General features: G+C 50.6%; 1 protein-coding gene across 1 annotated transcript in view; it reads right to left on the reverse strand.

Annotated features, from left to right (window-relative positions):
• The window catches only part of PANX2 (pannexin 2), a 135,940-nt gene extending 131,277 nt beyond the window's left edge, over window positions 1-4,663 (reverse strand). The window contains exon 1 of the mRNA XM_086936772.1: window positions 4,430-4,663. Coding sequence (XP_086792898.1) covers window positions 4,430-4,655 — 226 coding nt within the window. The 5' untranslated portion in view covers window positions 4,656-4,663. The remainder of the gene's footprint in view (window positions 1-4,429) is intronic.
• Window positions 4,664-24,733: the final 20,070 nt, after the last annotated feature.

A 24,733-nucleotide genomic window follows, 5' to 3' on the forward strand; every position in this document is an offset into this window, starting at 1 on the left:
AGCTGGGAAGAGGGTTTTCTTACCAAAGCAAACCATTTCATGATTGCTTTTTAGAAACAAAGCATTATTTATTTCACAGAACTTTTTTACCATTTTATTGCTGTACTGAGGGCAGTGCAGTGCTCCGTGGTGTAGCACAGGGGGCGGTCCTCTTACATGCGTCCATCGCAGGAAGGATTGCCAGCAACCCCCGCTCCTACCTGCGGCCGTCACATGCAGCCAGAACCCTGCGGCTTCGCAGGGCGGCAAACGCAGGGGTTGCCATTGGCAGCCAAAGGTCTAGCTATGCCACTGGCTGTACTTTGGCTATTTCTAGGTTCCTGCCAGGAGAATCCACTAATTCTGGGTACTTATAACCCCCCAACATGTAGGAGAATACAAATGCAAATTTGGCCTGAATACTGTTTGTGGACAATAAAAGCTATGAAAGCTTAAGAACAAAGTACCTCAAACATCAAAAAAGGGCTCAGCATTGGAGGAAGCCTAAGCAGCTATGGGGATAAAATCTAAAATAAATGTCACAGCACACGTATGTGCCCTGAAAAAGCATTGGGCCTGGGAATTATGACACTTGCTCCAAACCCTCTACCTCCCCTTCTGACAGGACTGCACGTTAGCAGACTGCATTTTTCAAATATAGGTTAAACCTTAGACATCAAAAACATTTACAACGCTGCAGTGTGGGACTAGTGCAAGTGCGTGCTCAGCTGTTAATATTGTCCAAAGCAGCACACCCCATACCTTGCACAAGACTTTCAACAAACCAATAGGGTTTTGTATGGGGCATTCAACTTGTTTGCTGATGCATATTATGTGGGGGGCTAAACAAAAAGATCTAGAATACTATGTGCTGGTGCCTAAATGCCATGATTGACAGTGACGGGGCATCTGGGCAATTGTGCATAGCCCCTTACAGTAAATTGCCTCTATGTGGCTTTTTACAAAATGACCTCTTTGGTGAACTGTTCAAATAGACAGGCAGGAAGGGCTTTCGGCCCTGAGATCAATATAGTCTACAGTTTGCAAGTTCAAATGCCAGCAGCAATAGCCATATTGTTAGATCAGTTCGGTGTATTAAATGTAAAACGCATGAATTCAAATTGTTAATGCTTATTCTGAAAAGTTAACCTTTTGTCCAGGAAAATCTTGTGTGTACAGACCGAGAAGAGTGAGGGAACTTATGAGCCGGGTCTTGAGTGGGAGTGGAAGTTGCAGAGGCCAGCAAGATTGGCGGAGCTGGATTTCCATTGGAATGAGCAGGAGATAATGGAAGCAGATTAAGTAGACCAGGACGAGAGAACTATGGGCATGGCTTGTTGTGGAGGGGGTGAATACTGGGGAAGGTAATGGTAGTGGGGAAAAGACCAGTGGCGACTGCCACCGAGTAGTAAGGGTGAGGCAGGGACAGGGGGAGGAGGGATAGAAAAATACATTTAAAATGACTTACCTTGCTGCCGCCTCACATCCGTCTTCTTCTGTTGCTGCTGGAAACAAGAAGCACACACAGGCTCCCCTAAGCCAATGACGAAGCTGCTGTCACCATAACAGCAGTGCTGTGATTGGTCTGAGCACCGTAGTTAGGCGCTCAGAAGGGGAATTTGATCCTGTGTATGTTCTACACCCCTTAGAGGCTGTACGATACAGCTGGTTAAGAACATGTAAAGTGCGCATGACTTTTTGGACGGCCCAAGACGGCAGGTCAAAGTGTCATGCTCACTTAAGTGCCCCAACCACTCCTCTCCTGCTGGCTGTGAGAACAGCCCAGTCCCGCCCGCCACCCCCTCCCCCCCTAAACCTGCCATGCAACGAAAAAATAAAATGATAATATTGTGTTATTATCATTTTATTTTTCCTTTTTCCACTGTTCAAAGAGCAGCGGGGTGGCGCTCCTCTGCCTAATCGAAATTAACATAACATAACATAACATAACATAACATAACATAAAGACTCTTGCGTGAGATAGGAATGATGGAGGGAGGTGAGCAAATGTAGTTGAACAAGACAAAGGTCCATAGCTCACTCTTTCACTGGTGCACACACTAGAAACGGGGAACATCCTTTTCAACGCAACTTTTACAACGCATGCCTTTACATCGCAAGTTTTACAACGCATGTCATTACATTGCATTGCACTGGGGGGGCGCTCTAGGATAGGGAATAGATTTAATTTACTATCCTACACCTTCCCTACTAGCCACGGGGACTGGAGTTGGAATAGTAAATTAAACTATTCACTATCCAGCACCCCTCAACACTATGCGTTGTAACAGCATGCGTTGTAAAACTTGCGATGTAAAGGCATGCTTAGTAAAAGCATGCATTGTAATGTCATACATCCACTAGAAACTAATTAAGGGGCCGAGGGTTCAAACGTGGATCAACACAGTGATGCCCCCGCAGAAACAAATGGTGGCTGAGGTCATTTCAAGTACTCCTGGCATCTTGGTGACTGGCGTCCAGGGGAAGTGTTGAGGTTCATAATTGAAGTGGTGTGTAGGTCAAAGTATTTTATTTAGCATAGTTACTTAAAACCATTGCTACAAAGCACCTCATAGCATTTCATTTATAAGTTAAGATTATTTTTTTTAATGATATAAAACAATTCACTACAAATCAGTAAAATCAGTACAAAATATTTGTTTAGCAGCGTCCGACAAGGTTCTTTATGACTATAATGTTATTCTGTCCAAAGTTAGCGGCCGGGGGTCAGCATTTTGATTTTGGGACAATCTCTTCTCTACTTGTCTCAGAAGTTTTACCAGGCGGCAGTTCAGCTGCTTGTCCTCTGGTGCAAAGCGCGCCAGCACGGCCTGCCTCCATGTGCGGATGCCTTTCTGGTTAAGAAGTGGCTTTAAAAGTTGTTTCGTTCCTGTGTTAGTTCTTTGCACGTACACAGCAGGTGCGGCATATCTGGTGGGAAGGAATAAACTGAAATGGACAGGGAGTCTTAGTGGGCAATGTGACTGCCTCCACATAGGGAGCTTTCCATGTTTATGGGTGTCCATTGGGGAAAAGTGGCAGGAGCGTAAACAGGGCCATCCAGATCTCCACCATGAAGACACAGTTGAGATTGGTGGTAAGGGTGAGAGCAAAGAGAATTGCTGGGAGAGTGTGAGTGAATTCATGTGTTTAGTGTGTTGGGACAGAGTTCACATTTGTGGGGTGTGTGGTATGGAGTGGGGGTCTTTTAGTTTACGTGGATGGTTGCTTAATAATTGCTGAGAGTCTGCAAGAGGTCTCTGGGATTTGATCATTTGGCCAGTCATTATTATCCTCTAGCAGGAGGGCAGAGTATGAACACAACGCCAGCCAGTCCCTATGGCACAAGGGAGTCTGTGCCCTGCATGGAGTGTCATTATTTCTGTGTGCATGCAGCCAGTTTAAGTGAAACTGCACGGGTCCATCAGCAGATTCTGCAGGGTTGTCCCGCCACCGTGCATTATGTGTCTGGTGCTGCAGAGCTGGAGTTTGTGATGGAGGGTAGAGGACAGGGCAGGAGGGTGTTAAGATTGGTGGCAGCCATGCAGCAGACACAAGAGACTTCACAACAGACCAGAGGAGAGGGTCAGTAGCAGTGCTGAATAGGGCACTGGCGTCACACTGACCCAGCGAACATTAGACTGCACCCTCCCACCCACTGCGCCTACCAAGTCCATGGCAAAGCCTCACAAAGGACTCAAAGGAAAGTCTTGTTGGATCATTGTCCGGTCTGCTAGAGAGTCAGGCACTCACACATACATCTTATGATCTTACCGACGCGGCTCTAGATCATAACACTGATAGCGCGAGATTTCTCCCAGTTCCATCAAGAAATAATATATGGGAGAGCGACGGTGAAGAAAGCTAATTAGAGACATCACTTACGCCCGACAGGGCAGGCTCTAGGCTCATGGTGGCCCTGGGCAGGGAGCGTAGGTAGGGGGCCCGGAAGAGGGGGTCCGGGCGGGGCGGAGCGCGTAGGCCAGTAAAGAGGGGAGGGGGTCAGAGAGTTTAGAAGTGGAACAGAGCCGGAGGCCGCCAAATCCCTGCCAGGGGCCACCACGCAGATATGTATCCATCCTCAGAGGATTAATATATTAAGGATATATATTGGCGTGGTGGCCCCTGGGGTTTGGTGGCCCTGTGCAGGTGCACAGCTTGCACATGCCTAGAGCCGGCCCTGCGCCCGAAGTTACTTGTAATAAACCTGCAGCAGTTCTTTACCCATAAACAGAGTGTCTGGTGTATCATTTATGGGGTAAAATGTTTTTAAGTGTTGGGAGGAGCGGGTGACGGTGTGGGCACTATGCTGTACGTGTACTCTACAAGATGGGAGTGCGCCGGTGGCACTCCACAGGGGGGTGGGGTGGGGCACAGTTCAGTACGTTACTGTGGTCAGGTGGGGTGCGTGTGCCCATGCTGTATATTACAGTCGTTAACTTGATCTTACCGGCAAAGTTTTTGGTGAAGACCAGCGTGACCAGCAGGATGGGGATGATGACCGTACCAATGGTGACCACGCGGTCGAAGGGCAGCTCGAGCTTAATCTGCACCATCAGGGCTGCCAGGGAGCCTGCCCGGTCGTCCTGCTGCCCGGGCATGATCAGCTCCTTCAACTTCTCGCCGGCCAGCAGCGCGGTAGCCATGTCTGTGTGGTTGTCAATGAGATGTTGCATAAGAGACTAGAGCGCCTCGTTTCTTTCCAGGAATTTGTGGAGAGCGCACTGGGAGCCGAGGAAGGGTGAACTCCAGCCTGCTGAAATAAACAGTGCAAGCAACATTTAGAGAACGGAAACAGAGCTCCTAGCGCCGGCGGTACTACAATAGCTAGCGCCAACTGCCAGCTCTGCAGAATACACGGGGTTCACTCATTAGACAGCGTATTCTTATAGTGCTTGGAAATTCCCTCCCAACTATTAAGTATAAATTTGCCGGCACACTTCACAGCACAACAAATTACAGGCAATAGACGGATGCAGGCTGCAGGGAAGAGGTTACCTGGTTTCCTTTCTCCCCGATTTTAAGAGGCTGATATAGATATGTGTTTTTCCCCAGAGGCAATAAAACTAGATACAATGTCTCTGCTTCCAGCCATGGAAGCATCAAACCGTAAAGGCTTCGAGATATTCGCATATTTTTTAAAACCCTGCTTCTAAGTATGAATGGTGAGGGACGGGATTTTCCATCTACTAAATCCTCAAGGTCGGGGGGCAACAGCAACACTTCAAAAAGACAGCAAAAATCCGTGAGGATGAGGAGGGTGAGTCGGACCTCCTGGTGTAGGGTCCGAAAGCAGGCAAGCGCGGTCTCACCTGGAGCTGGCCGCGCTGTAAGGGCAGTGAGCTCCTAAGCAGTGCTGCCCTGTCGCACTGCACGCTGCGCCAGCGGAGAGTGCCTGCCTGCATCTCTCTGCCTCCCAGACGCAGAACGAGATGGACCGGCCCATCCGAGGCAGCCTCCTCTGGCTGTACCTCTTTGTCTCAGCCCGACTGATTGGACGCCGCCGAATCCCCTTGTTTCCATGTGCTGCCACCGTGGTTAATTGGCGGCAAAACCTCTCAAGTGCCACACTGGCAGAATCCGAAGCCTTTCAAGAAACGATCTAAAACTACCGGCTTTCCCCTTTCGGTGCCATTCTAGTAAATGGTCGTTCCCTGTCCATTTGCTTTTAACCTCCTCGATGCCGGGTTGCTGCTTCACCCACATGGCTCTGTATAGCAGGGTGGTACCTGTGCTGTGTCTGTGCACGTCTGGAGCACCATTTTTTTTTTTTTTTAAATCTGTTTTATTGAAACTCTTGGTATACAGGTACATTTCTTTATGTGCATAATTCAAAGGGGAAACAACAATTGGAGTGGCTCGTACAGTATCAGAGCGAATGCAGTCGACGGTTGAAAATCCAATAAATGCACATATATATAAAGAACTCCACCTGCCGTCTTATGGATGGACACTGCATGCATCAGACCATTCATTCCGTTGTCTTAACACAGTGTAACTCACAGTGCCGTTCCTACCAGGACATCCAACCTTGCCCGCCCAGATGGGCAGCCCGGTAACCAGCCGTCCCCCCGGTGTCCGCAGCCTTCTGGTCAGTAATGAAGTGTGATGTCCCCCAACAGTATGAATAACCATCCAGGCCCGGCTCCGGGCGGCATGTACGTGTGCCGTGGACGACTAGATTGTTCAGGATGTCGGTGCCATGGGGCGGAAGGTTGCGGCAGTGGTTTTCATATGTGATGCACTCCTGTGTTTAGTCTCTGTATGCTAGAAGCGAAGGTGCGAGTAGGAAAGGCAGATCTGGTGTGGTCAACTGGGGGGCGACCTCTGCCGTGTGTGTCGCTGTTCCGATCTAGGGAAGAACAGGAAAGAAAGTGAGGGTGTAATGAACCCAAACTTGGGGAGGGGGTGCTGCAGTGTGGGCTCTGTCTCGTTGGTTTCGGGCGGAGTGGTCTCGTAGGGTGCTGCCCAGTGGTGCTCACGGGAAGGTGATACAAGTGGTGCGTGATAACTCTGAATCCCGGGGTGGGAGTGCATTAGCGGAGTCGCCTGTGTGTGTAGCCCCTGTTGACGGGCGGGGGGGGGGGGAAAGAGTGGAGTGGGCGGGGAAGCGGGGGGGGGGGGGAAACCAGGGAGGTGGGAGGGGGCAAGCGGGGGGGGGGAGGGGGAGGGCGGTGGGTCACGGGGGTGGTATTTCTTGTTTGTCTGTGTGCGGCCCTTGTTTCTCCCCTTTCTCACTACTCTCCCTTTACATCACCCCTTTATCATGGCAGGCCCTGGTGAAAGCTCGCAGGAAACCCTCCCATATCTGGGCTATCGGTATGGCCCTCCGCCCCGCCGTCTCCTCCCTACTTAGTACCGTGCCCTCTGCGGTCGCCCAGTAGGTGAGGGAGGCACTCCAGTGTTTTGTCAGCGGTGGTGCTGCGGTTTTCCAGTGGCGGGTTATGAGTCTTTTAGCGGTTATCAGCCCCAAATCCCAGAACCTCATGTGCGCCTTGTTATGTTTCTTCCTGGTGAGGAGGCCCAGTACACAAGTGTCCCAGTCGTGTCGAACGCTTAGCCCCGTCCCTTTCGCCAACAGCGTGGTGACATCATGCCAGTACGTCCGTAGCTTGGGACATGCCCACAGCATGTGTAGGAGATCCGCGTTCAGTAGCGCGCATCGTGGGCATTTGGACGTATCCAGGCCAAAGTAGCGGTTAATCTTGTCCGGGGACAGGTATGCCCTGTGTGTGATGTAGAACTGTATAATTCTGAATCTCGAATTGCGGGGAATGTGTTGTGGTCCCTCTAAAATCCTTTCCCACTCCTTATCCGACCAGTCCTCCCCCCTGTCAGTAGTCCACCTGTCCCTGAGCGACCGCAGGGAGCATGTTGTGTGGGATCTCAGCGCCTGCGTTAGCCAGTGTACGACGTGTGTACCCGCCCCCATTACGTGTAGGTATTGTATTAAGAGGTGTGTCTCGGGTTCCGCTGACATATCGCCCCAGTGTTCCGTTAGAACCCGTATCATTGATGCATGCATCAGGAATTGGCCCGCTGGCAGTCCAGGATTCTCCACTAGCCCCTCGAACTGTACCAGGGCCCCGTCGTCATATAGGTCCGCCATTGTTTCAAGCCCCACCTGCGCCCAGTCGTGCAGGCGCGCCGCCGTTACCACTCCCCCCGGCCTGGGTAGTCCCTCCAGTGGTAATGCTGGGGCGTAGGGTGTAGTCTCCTTGGTTAGTTTCAGTGCACGCGTGTAGCATCTCAGTGCCACTGCTACATGCAGTTGCGTCTCACGTGTCACGCCTTTGAGGGGGTGGAACAGTGCGAGAGCCTCCGCATGGGTTACAGCTGGGACTGTTGAGGCCGTATCGTTCAAGTTTCTGCCCGCGAGCCATGCTACCACCCACTGGAGCTGTGCGGCGAGATAGTAATGCTCGTGGTTCGGGACCGCTAGTCCCCCCGAGGCCGTCGGGGCGTACAATTTCTGCAGGGCCACCCTCGGTCTCCCTGCGTTCCATATGAGGGTTCGTGCTAAGGTCTCCAGGTCTTTGAAGATCCGAGCTGGGACATATACCGGTAGGTTCGAGTAGTAATACAGTAGTCTGGGCAAGACTATCATTTTGGACAGGGTGATCCTGGCCGGGACGTTAAGCGGGAGCGTGCCCCAGAATCGGATCTGTGCCCGCAGGGAGTTTATGGCTCAAACCAGGTTGCCATCCAGTATATCCGCCGCGTTCCTGTAAATGTGTATGCCCAGGTACTTAAAGGTGCCGGCATACCACGTCAGTGTCGTGTTTCCTAGCTGTACTACGCACTCTTGCATATCTGGGTGAAAGGGGAAAACTCCAGACTTACCCCAGTTGACCCTTAGTCCCGAGTGCGTCGTGAATTCGCAGAGGGCGCTGGTGAGTTCCGGGGGTATCCGCGTCAGGTCCCTGACGTAGAGGAGTAGATCGTCGGCGTACAGGGAAACCGTGTGCACCACGTCTATCAACGGGATGCCCCACTCGGCGCCCTGCATCCTCAGTATCTCCGCCAGTGGCTCCATGGCCAATGAGAAGAGTAGGGGCCATAACGGGCAGCCTTGTCGCGTGCCCCGCCTCACCTGTATAGCATCCGATATCAGGCCCCCTATCCGGACCCGGACGGTAGGCGTCTGGTATAGGAGTCCCACCATGTCCAGATAGTTGTCTCCCAGACCAAACTTTTGCATAACCGTTCTAAGATACGGCCACTCTACCGAATCAAATGCCTTTTCCAGGTCTAATACTATGCAACCCGATCGTGGCCAAGGGTCTCTCGCGTACTCCTGCACCCTAAATAACCGGCGGATGTTGAGCGACGTGCTGCGTGTGGGTACGAACCCGTTCTGGTCAGGGTGGACCAGGATGGGTGTATATTGGGCCAGTCTCCTCGCTAGAGTGGAGGCTAGAATTTTATAGTCTGTGTTTAGGAGGGCGAGTGGCCTGTATGAGCCCATAAGTGCCCCCTCCTTACCCGGTTTCAAGAGGGAGACCAGTGTGGCTTCGCTCAGAGAAGGGGGCAGGGAGGAATCTTCTAGAGCCGTCTCATACATTTTAACGAGTTCAGGGATCAGGAGATCCTGGTAGGCTTTGTAAAACTCCGCTGGGAGTCCGTCGGGGCCAGGGGATTTTCCGTTGGAAAGCGCCGCTATGGTCTCCCGGAGCTCCTCAGGGGCAACGGGTGCCGCGAGGATAGTTCGTTGGGCGTCGGTGAGTGCCGGCAACGGTATCCGACGGAGATATTCCTCCGTGTCCGGGGCGGGTGTGGGCAGGCAAGAGCGATACAGCGTTCTGTAATGTGTAGTGAATGCTCCATGAATCTCTGACTGTGTGTGTAGGGGCATCCCAGTCGCATCTAGCACTTTTGTGACTGGTTTCGTTCGGTCGTCCCTGGCGATGAGCCACGACAGCAACTTACCGGGCTTGTCCCCCCTATCGTGTGTGCGCGCCGCATGAGCCGCAAAATTCAGACATCGGAGCCTCTCCAATAGCCGTTCGTGGGACGCTTGCGCAAGTTGAAGTCCAGCGATGTTCCCTCCCGTCGAGTCCCGCTCGTGTCGACTCAGTTCCTCCTCCACCCTCTGTAAGTCCTTCTCCACCTGACGTTTGAGATTCCCCTGTGTACCTAAACACTGCCCCCTAATGACCACCTTAAACGCCTCCCATTCCATTTGCAGAGAGGTGGCTGAGCCTGCGTTTTCCTCAAAGTAATGCACTATATGTGCGAACAATGAATCCCGGAAGGGCGCGTCTAGCAGGAGGTCCGGCTGCAGTTTCCAGGTGGGGACAGGGGGGCGAGCACTCGCCCATGTGACAGTTAACATGTGTGGGTTGTGGTCCGAGTCTGTCCTACCCATGTAATGCGCGTCCGTCACTAGCGGGAGTAGATCATCTGTGAGCATGAATCTGTCCAATCGGGTGTGTAGGGTGTGGGCTCCCGAATAGTACGAGTATATCTTGGCCGTAGGGTTCCGGTGGTGCCACACATCATGTAAGTTCCAGTGTGAGGCCCAGGCTATAAGAGCTTTCATGGCGCCCACTACTGGTGCATTGGGTAGTGGTGGGAATGAGCGGTCCAGTGTGGTATCTAGTACACTATTGTAATCCCCCCCCAGCATCCAGGGGATCCCATGCCAATGTGCTAGTGTCGTGGACACCGTCTCGAGGAAGCCCTGTTGGTCCGTGTTAGGGGCATAGAGCGACGCCACCACCAGCGGCCGCCCGTCTAGGCGTCCCTTCACCGCCACAAACCTCCCCTCTTTGTCTATGTGTGAGTCCTCTACCTCAAACGGGAGCCCTGGTCTTATCCATATCAGTGCCCCCCTGGCGTAAGAGGAGAACCCAGTTGCATAGATCTGTCCGCGCCATCGCCTGCGCAGGGTGTGTACCTCAGGGGCTGTTAGGTGTGTCTCCTGGAGGAGTGCTATCTGCACCTTGTGTCTCTTTAAATAGGAATAAATCATGTATCTGCGTGCGGGTGTGTGTATTCCGCGTACATTCCAGGTACACATTACGACTTCAGCCATCAGTATATAACAAGTCAGTCACACCCATTCTCCCCCCCACACCAAGCGCCTCTTCAAGGGGCCCTCCATCACCCAGTGTCAGAGCATCCCCAATTTTATCCGAGCAGCACCCAAGAAAGTCTAGTGAGCACCCCTGTAGGTCATGCATGCAGCGTTTCACAGTAGGGAAAAGGGGGGTAAACATTAACTGGGGGGAATACCATCGGGTAGGTTGCCAAACGTGCAGCCGTCCAAACATTCTGCAAAAAGTACGAACAGTCCATTCTGGGGGGTTGCTGCCCATCGCGCAGTCCAAGTGCCCAGTGGGTGTTTATTGAGCGTGAAGGCGTGAGTGCCCTCCCAGGGGGGGTGTGTAGTGTAGGCCTGAGTGGCCGTCAGGCCGGCCCACCGCCTGGTTAGTAACATGTCCAGAAAGTCATGGGGTCTCTGCCCCAGTCGGGCCTGGAGCTGATAACCATCGCCCACCCATAGGGACCCCGCAATGTAGTTGCCCATGTAGCGTGGGTGTCACCGGGCAGCTGCTCCGCAATAGGCTACTGCAAGTATGACATTGTCTCAACTTACTGCGTGTTCAGTGTCCGTCTCCACCGGGCCTCGCTGTGTCTTTGCTTCTATCGCTGGTGGCCTCGTGGTGTGGCACTCCTTCATTAGCCATACAGGTCCGTCGTCTGTGGGGTGATGTCTGGCAGCCCATTTGAGAGCTGCGAGTCCGGGAGACCATAGATCGCTTCGTCGTCACTTGGCGATACTCTGGGGCTGTGGGCGGGCGGAGAGCGTTGTGAAGGGGAGCCGCTGAGCTCCGAGACCATCCGTAGAGCTTCCTGCTGTTCCCTGCGCATTTCCTCCTCCGGTGGGCTCGCGCTGTGTTGGGTGCTGCTGGCCGCTGGAGAGGGTGACCTGGCTCCGCGTCTCCTTTTGGACCTCCTGCGTCTTCTTGGCCTGTCCGGGCGTCCTGATCTTTCAGTGTTTTTATCCGTCCCATTGTCCAGCCAGGCTTCCACGTCTTCCGAGGAGTCAAAGAAGTGCGTTTTTTCGTTCGCTACCACCCTGAGTTTTGCTGGGAAGAGGAGGGAGTACGTAAGTCCCAGTTGGCGTAGTCTTCGCTTCACCATTAGGAATGATTGTCGCTGGCGCTGCACCTGGATCGTGTAGTCTGGGAAGAACATTATGTTCGCGTTTTCGACCTGCACAGTGCCCAGTTTTCGAGTCTCTCGCAGGACAGCATCTCGGTCCCTGTAGTTCAGGATACGGAGTAGGAAGGGGCGCGGGTTGGAGCCGGTGTGGAGCGGCCTTGTCGGGACTCTGTGCGCCCGTTCCACCACGAAGTATGGCGAGAGAGTGCCTTCTGGCAACATGGTGCGTAGCCATTCTTCTACGTGGGTGGTTGGATCCTTGCCTTCCCATTTTTCTGGCAAACCCACTATGCGGACGTTGTTGCGTCTCGCCCGCCCTTCTGCATCCTCTGCCCTGTCCTCCAGGAACTCCACCCTGTTGAGGAGGTCTTTAATCTGCTTGTCTGACTGGGCGACTCGAGGTTCCATGCCCGTCACTGTGGTTTCCAGGGTTTTGGTGCGCTCAGCCAGCTTCTTGTGATCTTCCTTCAGGTGCGTGAGGTCTATGGCGACTCCGTCTATTTTCGCCTCCAGGGACGTCCGGGTAGACTGGATGGAGTTTTCCAGGCGTTCCATGGCTGCCAGCACCGAGTCCAGTTTGGTCGCCACCGGATCCGCGTCCGTTTGCTTCTGCGTCTTATCCATTTTGCCCTTCTGGGACGTGCTCCCCGTTCCTGTGCGTTTTCCGGCACCCCCGGACATGGGCGGGCGCTGGCCCTCGGAGGACCCTGGTGAGGTGGCGGTTTGTGGTCGCGGTGTTTGTCAGAGCCACTGGCCGGGGCTCTGGTAATATTCCTAGGTCGGGGAGTGCAGGATATGCCCACCTTGGAGTCTTCCGTGAGGTTGAACTGCACGGATCGCAGCGTGGTCCGGTGGCGGTAGCTAGTCCCCTCGGTTCGGATTCTGGCCCAGGCAATGTGTGATGCTGTGTCGCTTCTGCAGTGAAGCGTATTGTAGGCTCCACGTCGTCTTCCCGTTGTGTCGGGCGTCCCTCTATGCCGTGGCTCTGAGGGTACCGAAGTCCGGTAGCGTTCAGCTGCAGCGCGTGTGGTGTGCAGTAAGCTGTGTCTCCCTGCGGCACCCACCACTCCTAATTGTTCCTATGGATCCGTGTACGTGGCCTGCAGCGGGGTCCCCTGGCTGTCGTTGGCAATGGCGGGTGGTGTGGACAGTCGGGTCCCAGGCCTCTCAGGCGGTCTGTGGCTTCCGCTGGCCCTGCCCCACCAGTACCTCGTGCTGCGTGCTGCAGATGCGGCCTACGGCGCCCCCCGATGGGTGTTCCACTGCTGCCTGGCCGCTGGGCCCGGCTTGTGGCGCCGCACGGGTTTGGGTCCGTGGGCTCCGTGTCGCCGGGAGTGGCGGGTCTGCGCTCAGGCGGGTGCTGTCATTGTTGCGCCTTGCGCCGTGGCACTCACCATGCAGGGCCGTTGCCGGCGGCGCCGGGGGCTCCGGTCACTGACCTGGGGGGGTGCTCGGGGCCTCTGGTTGCTGCACCGCTGGAGCCTGGTGGGTGTTCAGCCCTTCGAGTGTCCGAGTGTCACCCGGGTCCGCTTTCTCCAGCGCCGGTCCGCACCTGTGGCAAAGGACGATGGGGGGATGGGCTCCTCCTCGCTCCTCAGTCGATCGCGATGGCCCGGATGGCGGCCTCGGTTCCCCTGCAGCGCAGCACTTCTTCGCCTCCCTGGCGTGGCCAGTCGGGTCGCCTCCGTCTTCTGTGGTCTGTAGGGGGCCGATCTCCGGCAATGTAACCCGGCGCCGCCGTCGCTGTTCGCGCCTCCTAAGGGTCCCGTCCGTGCGGCCCTCGTTTCCGGTTGCAGCACCGGGCTTTCCTGCTGGGTCTCGCCGAGTCTGTGGGCTCCTTCTCGGCTGTGTCGGCCTCCCTGGTGCCGGTGCGGTCCCGGGGCTCGTTGGACCCTGATATCCGGTCCGATGCTGCGTTAGTGCCCCTTGGTCACTCGCTGCAAGTCCTGGCCGGCCAGGCGGTGAATTACTCGGATAAATTGACCCCTGAGTGTGGGATCACGCTGGAGCTCCGCTAGGGTGCAGCCAGTCTCGCTGCGCGCGTAGCCACGCCCCCCACGTCTGGAGCACCATGAAGATAAAACCCTGCATATTCCCTTTATTCTGAACGCACAGCAAGCACTGTGGATTATACACAGTTTTTCAGTTCAGCGATTGTCACAAGGTTGCCTTCAGGCAGTGCTGTTTTTTGAGCTAACAATATGCAGCATGAAGCAAGATGCTGCTTTTAGTTTCACTTTTACCGTTATAAAAAATGGACTACAAATCCCAGGGTGCTTAGTGCTTGTGGGTAAAAAAAAGGATTAACAGAAGTCCACCCTCAGATTGCAGGGCCTCTTATCAGCTTTATTCGCTACCTGTGGCCCCCAGCACAACGATCTCGCAAACAGTAGGACAACAGAAGACAGTGGAAGAACTTCCTTCTTGTACATTGCCAGTGTTTTTTCATGACATCATTTTTGGTGTGGGTAATAAAAAAACACTAGGATGGACCTTAACATTATTACATTGACCTCTTTCTTGTCACAGATATTAAGTGAAAAAGGCAAGGTATTGTCTAAAAAAACAAGCAACCAAACTAGCCCTTCAAATGTGCCACGTTGCTGCTTTCGCCCTGCTATCTCAGCATTGTTTCATTTAATTTTCATTTTTCCAACAATGATTCTATTTTAGTAAAGTGCCTTTAATAGGTTGGGCTCTTTAATGATTCTTGTGATTACATCCAAAGGCCACAATACTTTTCTCCATACTTGACCTTGAAAAGTGGGCTGTGTCTTGCATTCGTCAAGGGTGATGGCTGGCACACCAGGGCCTGGCACTTGTTTGGAGCCATACTGTACCCGCTGTGGGCTCACATGTCCATCCCTTGACCTCAATCATTGTCTGGGGCACCAGTGGTCTATACCAAGTAGGGTACCTGTCTGCTTCCTTGCCCTGCCTTCATCTCAGCGCAATTTCCCTTCTTCGGATTCTGGGTGGCTGTACCTTGTTTTTCTTCCATCAGGGTTATGGGAAGTTTTGTTTATGGAGTCTCTGCTTTCCTCCTCTCCACGTCCCACAAATCAGAGTTTGGTAGTGGTGCTTGAGTGTTCATATGTTGGACTTGGCCCTTTTTGCAGGGTCATCTCTAAACATTTTGCCTTTCTCCTAGCCTTTTCTGACATGGTGTTGGCGGTTTTAGGACTCTGGGCACTTTAGCACTGCTGTTCAGTGTAAAGTGTGTTTGCTCTCTGTGTTACTTATGGTAAGATTGGTCTTCACCTGTTTGGCCTATTTAATTTACCTGTTAGTCCCTTGTAAAGTGGTATCTCAGATACCCAAGGCTGGTAAATTAAAGGCTACTGGTGGGCTTGCAGCGCTGATTGCGCCACCCATCAAAGTAGCCTTGCAAACCTACCTCAGGCCTCTGCCTTTGCAGGGTCTGTGCTCGCAGTGTGACTGCCGCTGTGACGTGGCACCTAAAGTGTTTGCCATGTCTGTGACCCCCTTTTACTGCATGTCAGTCACCCCTAAGGTAGGTGTGGTATCGTGTTATGTGTTGTGCGCGTGTGTGTCTCGTGTGTATGGCGCGTGTATGTGTATGCATGCGCGTGTGTGTATGTTCTCGTGTGGAATGCGTGGAATGTATGTCAGGGAGAATGCTGTGGGAGGGAGTCGGTTACTGGAAGGGAAGGTGGAGGTTGTGCCTTCATGTCGCTGTATTGCCTTCTACTTACTTATTAATAAAGAAGACTTGAAGAACCCTATCTGCCTACAAGACTACTTACTTACAATACATGGCGACGAGCGGGATACGGCAGCAGCGACATTGATTTTTTTTTTTTCTTCGCCGTAGTGAAAGAGTAAGGAAGTTGCCTGTCCGGTTTTCTGATTTCAGTTTAGGATGATTCTGTTTGTGGGTACTTAAGCTTTTTGAGGAGGAGGGTGTGTGGTATCGTGTTATGTGTTGTGCACGTGTGTGTCTCGTGTGTATGGCGCGTGTATGTGTATGCATGCACGTGTGTGTATGTTCTCGTGTGGAATGCGTGGAATGTATGTCAGGGAGAATGCTGTGGGAGGGAGTCGGTTACTGGAAGGGAAGGTGGAGGTTGTGCCTTCATGTCGCTGTATTGCCTTCTACTTACTTATTAATAAAGAAGACTTGAAGAACCCTATCTGCCTACAAGGCTACTTACTTACAATAGTAGGCCCTAGGTAGCCCTATGGCAGGGTGCATTGTAGGTAAAAGATAGGACATGTACCTTAAGTGTGTGACATGTCCTGGTAGTGACAAACAGCACTTTTGGTTTCTCACTACTGTGGAGCTGCCCTCCCATAGGAAAGCATTGAGGATTCCCTGATAAGTGTTTCAGTGGTAATTCCTGATATGAGAGGAGCAGCGTGGTCGAGTTTAGCATATTTGGAATTGTATTAATAAATGCTGCACAATGGTGTGTGCAGAATTATTATAACTATTTTAGAAATGCCACTCTTAGACGTTGGCATTTCTGTGTGCTATGTGTTTGCCTGCCTGATGTGAATTGCATGTCTGGCTTTTGAGTGACAGGGGCTGGTGAGGTGTGTGTGGCTCTAGGAGGGGTAGAGTGAGTCAACACAATGCTGAATGGGACATCTGCATTTGGAGTAGTGGGAGGAGTAGTCCCCTGACCCTGAATAGGATTGTGCCTGCCCTGCACAATGCTGGCTCTGCCCCCTGTGGTGTGTCTGATAACTGAACCCCCACCTGACAAAGGGGAAGAAGAGCCTGGTAAACAGAGTACTCCAATTCCCCCCTGAACCAGTTTTGTCTGGTTCCCCCAAGCCCTGTGCCAAGACAGACAAAGGAATGTGACATATAAATATAGGGGCTGTGACCCCATGAAAGGTTGTGCTTTTTGGTGCTGTTCCTGTGTTGAGGGGGGCCTGCTGCTGCTGGGGCCCAGGAGGAACCGCCTTGAGGGCTTGCCTCCCTGCTGGAGGGCCCTGTGTGCTGGCCTCCCTGGGCCCAGCTTTGCCCCCTTCCCCATTAAGGACTTTTTGCTGCTGTAGCTGTGGCTCCTAGCACCTCGAGAGCGCTATATTTTATTTTGCCCCAAAAACAGAGCGTGGGCTTAGCAGTGCGGAGCTGCAGCCCTTTTAGAGGGAATCTCGACATGGGGATTCCCCAGCATTGTGCCTGTCGAGCGGGTGCCCACCCCTCTTTGTGCTTTTAATTGATAGTGGGTGCCCACCCCGCCTTTGGAGTTGTTGGCGGGTGCCCACCCCGCATATCTGTTGATTTGTGAGGCAGGTGCCCACCCCGCACTATGGCACTAAAAAGAAATCACAGTTGCGGCCCGATTGAGACCGGAAGTCAGGCGCATCCGCCTGACTGGGGCCGGGGCCTGTCGTGTGTGGCCAGAAGTCCGGAAATGCCAAGCGGGGCTCCCGTGAACTGAGGGAAGCCCCGCATGCGCCGCAGAATAAGAAGAGAGTCCCCGAGGAGTGGGGGCTCTTCGGCCGCCTGGACTGGAGGAGTCCTGCCCAGAAGCCCGGTGAGTGAGGCTGACTGGGAAGAGCCCCGAGGGGAGGGGCTCGGCTGTTGCCTTGCAAGCTCCATTCCCGACTTCCCCAGTCCCCGAGAGGTCTCAGGAGAGGGGCCAGGTTCGAGGAACATTATCGGTGCCTGAGCGGACCCGCCAGAGAGCGGGCTGATCCAACAATGGGGGCAATTTTGTTTAAAGAGCCCCAGAGGCGCTGCTAAGGCCTCTTTATTTTATTCACAGCTGCCCCGCACCAGCGCGGGCAGCTACAACGTTGGGCCCCATTTTGTTGTAGAGTCCCTGAGTGGGACAGGAGAAGCACTGTGGTGCCCAGGCCATTTCCCACAGCTACACCGCACCAGCGCGGTCAGCTGCAACTTGGGGCACATCTGTATTCAGAGTCCCAGTGGGGACCCGTCCAGAGGGCACAGTGAGTCCCAGTGCCCACATTTTTTTTCACAGCTGCACCGCAATTAGCGGCAGCTACAACGTTTAGGCCAAAGCCTTTGTTAGGAGTCCCAGTGGGGACCCAGGAGGCACAGTGTTGCCAGAGCAATTGCACCCTTGGATTCTGCTGCAGTGGCAGCCGCCCTGACATTTGGGACATAGGGCATTTGAGCCCTCTGAGAAGGCCAGTTGGCCAGGGGGTCAGTCAGGTTGGTAGGGCGCCAGGCCCTAATGTGATTTATGTGATAATATGCTAAATGTGTTTTATGCACCATGATTCATGCCTCTGATGTTTATGGTTAGGAGGTTATTCCCTAATCTGAGGTTTATGCTTATGAGGTTATTGCATAATGTGTTTATGCTGGTGAGAATATTATTGCATAATGTGTTTATGCTTATGAGGTTGGGGCATAATGTGTTTTACGCCTGATGTGATGCTGATTGCATAATATGATATATGTTGCATGATATAATGCTGAGTACAGTATTTCGCCAGTAATTTCTGGTTGTGTTCTACATTTACTATTTGGGCTTAGTGATGGTTCTGACAGTGGCCCAATTGGCCCTGTCAGGTGTATATAATCCCCTGTAAATATTGTATAGTGCCAGTTGGCACAGTGTATATTGTATGATTACTATTCTAATGTGTTTTGGATAATACAAAGGCTATTTTTCTATATAACCTTAAGTGGAGTCCCTTTTGTGGTGTGCCTAGTGTGTTGCTGCTGTGTGTGTGTGTGTTGTGCACACGCTTTACACATTTCCTCTGGGATAAGCCTGACTGCTCGTGCCAAGCTACCAAGGGGGTGAGCAGGGGATATCTTCAGTGTGTAACTCCCTTGCCCTGACTAGAGTGGTGGTTTCTGCGTGGCTTAGGCTCAAGCCCTAACCAACCAGAAATCCCATTTCTAACATCCTCTTTCTCTACTTTTCGTATAAGTTCCCCTTGGGTGTTGAAAAGTCAAGCTCATACAATGAGGCTTATATCTCCCAACCACCTGAATTTTTTTTTATTAATGGTAGCCCTCTATGGGTGTGTTGAGTTTCAACTGTCTAAACGTCCTGTGGCTTATTAGAAGCAGAGGCCTTGCTTTGCAAGCTCAAACCGCATCATGCGAAAGACACTTATGGACTTTCAGAAAGGTGATCTGGGAATGCATTCCCCTAGTGGCTTACTATTGGCTTTGAAGTTTGTGGTTTGTAACTCAAGTTTTCTGCCTTCCCATTTGCTGGCTTTATTTACTTTAGGCTGTGTAGCTTGAGTTCGTATCTCCCCATGAGAAAGCTGTGTTTACAGTATTCTTCCACGTTTTCTGTAATAAACAGGCCTTTAAATTTAAATTCTATCTCGTCACATTTGCTGGGCATTCAAAGACCGAGGTCAAATGTCAAGCTGTGTTTCCGTGACAGCCTGGCATTTATTTTGCTTTCAGAGGACTTAAAGTGAGAGCGTTAATAGGAAAGAGGTATGCAGCGAACTTTTTCCATGGAGCCACCTTGTGCCCTTTCTTTAAAATCTTGTTTTCGACATAGCCATCTCAAAAGGTATCTCGTTCTTGAGCTGTATAACACATTTGCATTTTTTTGCAAAATTCATTTTCTTTGGTGACTCGATTTAATTTTTGAAACTGCCTTTTAGGAACAAAGATGAAACCACATTCAATTATCAACATCAAACTAACATATGGTGATCTTGGGCAATTTACACTGTTTATAGCCCATTCCCTGTCAAGCACAGAATAAGATCTTTTCACAGGAAAGAGCCAGCCACAATGTTACACAGTTTAGTAGTGCTTGGTTGGCAGTTTGATGTGTAAAGCATATGTTTATTCATGACATCTGTGGCAACTCGTTTTTTAAAGTTGGGTACGTTTAAAGGCACTTTTTCTGAAAGCTTTTGTGTTTATGTTTATCTACACAATAATTATGTATTCCATCTGCAACCGTGCCTTTTTTGGAACACATATATTACTGGATATAAATTATTTCCTAATTTGTCCTTGCATGTACTACGGTCATGATTTGAATAGTGTAGCATGTGCACAAGGGAAAAAGTTCTAGGAAACCTACTGAACACTGATTATTTCTATATTTTACTACTAAACAAGCAATCATAAGTGCAATGACGTGTAGGAACTAGGGTCATGATTTGAATGGTGCAGCAGGTGCAGTGGCACAGCGGCCAAAAGGGCTAGGAAACCCACTGAACAACGATTACTGCTATATTTTGCTACCAAACAAGCAGTCAGGAGTGTTTTTTTGGTTCTTTTGCAACCATTGCACCCACAGTAACACATACCCTAAAACAATACTGAAATAAAAGCTGTAACCTATTGGACTATTCGTATGTTCCACTCAGCGCAATGCATACATTTTCAATGCATGCCTTTACAACGCAGTTTTTACATCCCAACATTCTTTACAACGTGTTCTTTTACATAGCATGCCATTACATCGCATTTTCAGAAACTACCTTTACAAGGCATTCCTTTACATCGCATTATACCTTTACAACACATACCATTACAATGCATACCATTACATTGCATTTAAGGTAAATGTTGGATAGTATAGGGGTAATAATTACTATTCTAACTCCAGTGAGTGCAACAGTAGGGTAAGTGTAGGATAGTGTAAGGGTACTATGCGTTGTAATTACTTGCAATGTAATGCCTGCGTTGTAGTGACATGCATGGTAATGACATTCGTTGTAGTGACATGCAATGTAATGGCTGCGTTGTAATGACATGCGATGTAATGGATCGATGCGATGGGATGCGATGTAATGGATGTCCTTGCCTCCGCGCAGCGGACGCGCAATGCGGGGCGCCTGACTCGCGCCGGAATCGTGCCAGAGTCCTGCCCGTCTGCGCCCGTCCGCGACCAGGACGCGGCCGCAGACGCAGGTAATGTTACATCCAGCGATTCCATATTCCATCTCCTACGATAGTGCCACTCTCAAGACATTGAAGCCCAAACACTGTATCTTACCTCCTATCACACCCCAGGACGTTAGCCCCCAATTACCTCTCATAAAATGTCTCCCAGGACATCCAGATGATCTAAAGCACAATTGCTTCTTCCTGCAGACAACTACCGACTTGGCACGAATAAAGTCTAGTATGATCAACTGCCGTTCCCTAGTAAAACATGCCCTCGACATCGCCCAAACTTTGGAAGAGGATAAGTGGGACCTATTATTCCTAACCGAGACTTGGTTAGGGGATGAAACCAATCCTGCGATACACTTAGCCATTCCCTCCGGCTATAGTATACTCTGCGCAAATAGACAGGGCTCTCACCTTGGAGGCGGAGTTGCTATAATATACAGATCCCATTGGGCTATATCCTCTTTTCCTTACAAACAATTGGAACGCATTGAAGCACTCCCCTTCTGTATTAAAATAGCGGCCAATTTTACCTTCACCGGCCTCCTGGTTTATCGTCCCCCTAACTCTAAAACATCTCACCTCCCCGTATTCCTAGACTATGTTCTGCAAGCAACATCACGATATGCTAATTTCACCCTTCTTGGGGATTTTAATCTCCACGTAGACAATCCCTCGGACTCCACCTCCTTCAACTTTCTGTCTACCCTATCAGATGGAGGGCTAAATCAACTTATTAGTTGCCCTACACATAAGGCGGGCCACACCCTTGACCTGATCTGCACCAATTTGGATGGTCTGGCCATAAGCGATCCCTTTCCGGTGATCTGGTCTGACCACCTCTTTGTTCCTTTTTCGTTCCCCCGGCACCGCCACAATCGCCACATATGCCCGGCCAAACTACAGGGCAGAAATTGGATCAAGATCTCCCCTGACAGCCTTGCCGCCCATCTCTAATCTATCGGCCCCTAGACACGATTTTTGACCTTGACACTCGTTTGACGTAACTTTAACGGCTGGATTTCTTCCGCAATTGACCTCCTGGCACCTATTAGGCCCATCAAAACCTACTGCTCTGTCCCTTCTGCTCCGTGGTACTCCGACGAACTCCGAAATTGCAAATCGGAATGTAAACGCCTCGAGAGACGTTGGAGAATAACCTACTCACCTGACAGTAAATCTCTCTATAAATCTGCTTTGAAAGAATATAGGAAAAAAATTATTGAACACAAAAGAACTTTTCTGGAAGAAAAAATCAACCGTTCACAAGGATCATCCAGGGAAATATTTGATACAGTTAGATCCTTCACCGACCCTCTGGCTTTAAAACGACCCCCATTGGTGTCTCAGACACTATGTAACAGCCTCTCTGATTTTTTCGAGAACAAAATAGCCACCATATACGACTCCTTACCCAGCAATACTAACTCAGACAAATGTACTACTAATATTACCATCACTGGATCTGTCTGTACACTTTCCAACTTTAAAGAGATCACCTTAGATCAATCTCTCAAAGAACTCCACAAAAGCAAATCCGGATCTCCTCTTGATCCTTGGCCCGCCAAGCAATACAAGTCCCTAGCACCCATTCTCAACCCCACACTGAACGGGATCTGGAACGACTCGCTGCATACGGGAGTCTATCCAGACTCCTGGAAGCATGCACGGTTAGTCCCCATAATTAAGAAAGCCAACGCCGACCCGAGTGAACCTTCCAACTACAGGCCAATCTCTCTCTTACCAGCCCCCGCCAAAGTGCTCGAAAAACTCGTTCAGCAACAACTAGCGGGTTTTTTAGAAACATCAGGTGCTTACCATGACTCTCAGCACGGCTTTAGACCAGGGTATAGCACTGAGTCAGCACTAATCGAGATGGCAGATGCAGTACGCTGGGGAATGGACGAGGGATCAAGAGCGGTGTTGGTGCTGCTTGACTTGTCAGCAGCATTCGACACCGTCTCCCACCCCCTCCTCCTAGACCGCCTACAATCCAAAGGCATCCAGGGTACGGCCTTAAAATGGATTGCATCCTTCTTGTCCAACCGTACGCAAGCAGTGTTCACTCCCCCATATACGTCAGATAGCCGTCCACTTCGGTGGGGAGTCCCCCAAGGCTCCTCACTGAGTCCCCTCCTGTTTAATGTTTATTTTTCACCCCTCTTTGATATCATCGCCCAAACTGGAATAAAGGCCACCTCCTACGCTGATGATATTCAACTTTTGTTTTCATTCAACAGCATTTCCCAAACAACCTTTGAGCCTCTAAAAAACTGCCTTCGCACAATCGCCCAGTGGATGGACAATAATTTCCTAAGGCTAAACGCAGGAAAAACGTAGGTACTTTTCTTTCACCAGCCGTCCCCACTAGATCCCAACATCTGGTGGCCTCTTGATTTGAGTGCACCACCCCAGCCCAAAGACTCGGTGAAAAACTTAGGGGTTAGATGGGATTCTAGTCTCACACTGCATCATCAAGTTCACACAGTTAGGCCAAGATCAGAATGGTGAAAAAGTTTATCAATTTCTTACCCAACAACACCAGGAAGATTGTAGTCCAGGCGTTGATCACTTCGCACCTGGACTACGCTAATGGCCTGTACACTGGTCTATCTGCAGGTCTTTGTCATCGACTTCAGACAGTCCAGAACGCTGCAGTATGACTGGTTGGTGGCATTCCCCTACGCGAGCACATCTCACCCCACCGTCGCAGACTTCATTGGCTTCCTGTACAAAAAAGAGCAGAATTCAAAGCACTGGTACTGGCTCACCATGCATTGAGAGGCAAGGCCTCTGCCTACCTTTCCACCTGTCTCACCCCTTATAACAACACCAGGACGCTTCGTTCTTCCTCAAAAAACGTCATCACTACTCCCAGATTTAAAAAAACTCGCTCAGGCGGAAAAACTTTCCAAGTATGTACCTCTGCCCTCTGGAACAAGTTACCAAATTCCATCCGGTTGATCTAGGAAGAACTACCCTTCCGGAAAGCCTTAAAAACTCATCTGTTTTGTTAAATATCTCCTTTCTATATGACACTTATTCCAGCATAAGATCACACAGGAGCGCCGGGACACCCCGTTGGAGTATCTGTGCGCTATAACAAAATACACTAAATAAATAAATAAACAAATGGATGTTGCGATGTAATGACTGCTATGTAAAGGTAGTGCAATGTAATGACTGCTTTGTAAAGGTTGTTTCCCAGCCAATTGGGATCACCTATGCAAGAGCTATTGGCTTTGTCAATTTTATTTGCCATATTATACAGCAGCGCTAGCTTCAGAGCAGCATTATTGATTATTTTTAAAAAAGTGTTAAAACATGACCAGCGCTTGCTGTGCCAGACAGCTTTTTTACATTACTTTCAGCCATTTGAAACACAGCTAAAACGCAATAGCAAAGCCAATAAATCTCACATTGACAAGACCTACTGGCTTTGCCAATGCTTATTAAATCTAGTTTGACAGTGCAGCCACCTCCCAGAACGCTTGGCACTACTTTAAATAATACAATAAGCTTTGGAAAAATAAAATGTCACTGTCTGCTTTTGGCTGTGTGATCATCTTTCTGCCTAAGTGCTTCTGTTGCAAATGCTTGAGGTGCATTGTTTTCAGAAGTACCAATAGGTACAGGGGACGATTATGTAAATACCAAAGCCATCGTCAAAAGTAAGCTCCATCCATTAAAACTAACACATTCCATGTGATAAATATATCTCTACTTGAAGTGTGGTGTAAACAGATATGCAAATGAATATTAATATTTGTGAGAATTTATTCACCGCTATCATATGTTCAGCAAAAATAGTCTATATAAAAAATACAAAGCACATTTTTGTATTAAGCAGTAAGAACTGACAAATATTACATGCTTCTCGTTCTACCTTTTGTGAGGGAGGCAGCCTTTCTAGGATGGCATATATTTTGTTTGTTTGCCGTGCTTCCTGGCTGCAGCAGACAGTCCCATCACAGCTGGAGCCATCAGTGATCTACCACCATGGGTCAGTTACTCCTGTGTATAAAAAAGCTAGTTTCTGAGAATTCGCTCCTCTAGCCGCTCTCAGCTGCCCCTTAGCCTGCACCCTTTATTATCACTCCTTTTCATTTCGGAAAGACTAAAACCTCCTTCTGCTGTAGGTTTGCAGTAGGCAGTTGATTGCTGTATACCCTCTCTCCGCTCCTGACCTTCTGCTTTTGTCACCCTATTATTTGTCTAGCTACTCTTCCGCCTCCACGTCCCTCCATC

Source organism: Lissotriton vulgaris, chromosome 1_1, assembly GCF_964263255.1.
Source record: "Lissotriton vulgaris chromosome 1_1, aLisVul1.2, whole genome shotgun sequence".
Taxonomy (NCBI): Eukaryota; Metazoa; Chordata; class Amphibia; order Caudata; family Salamandridae; genus Lissotriton; species Lissotriton vulgaris.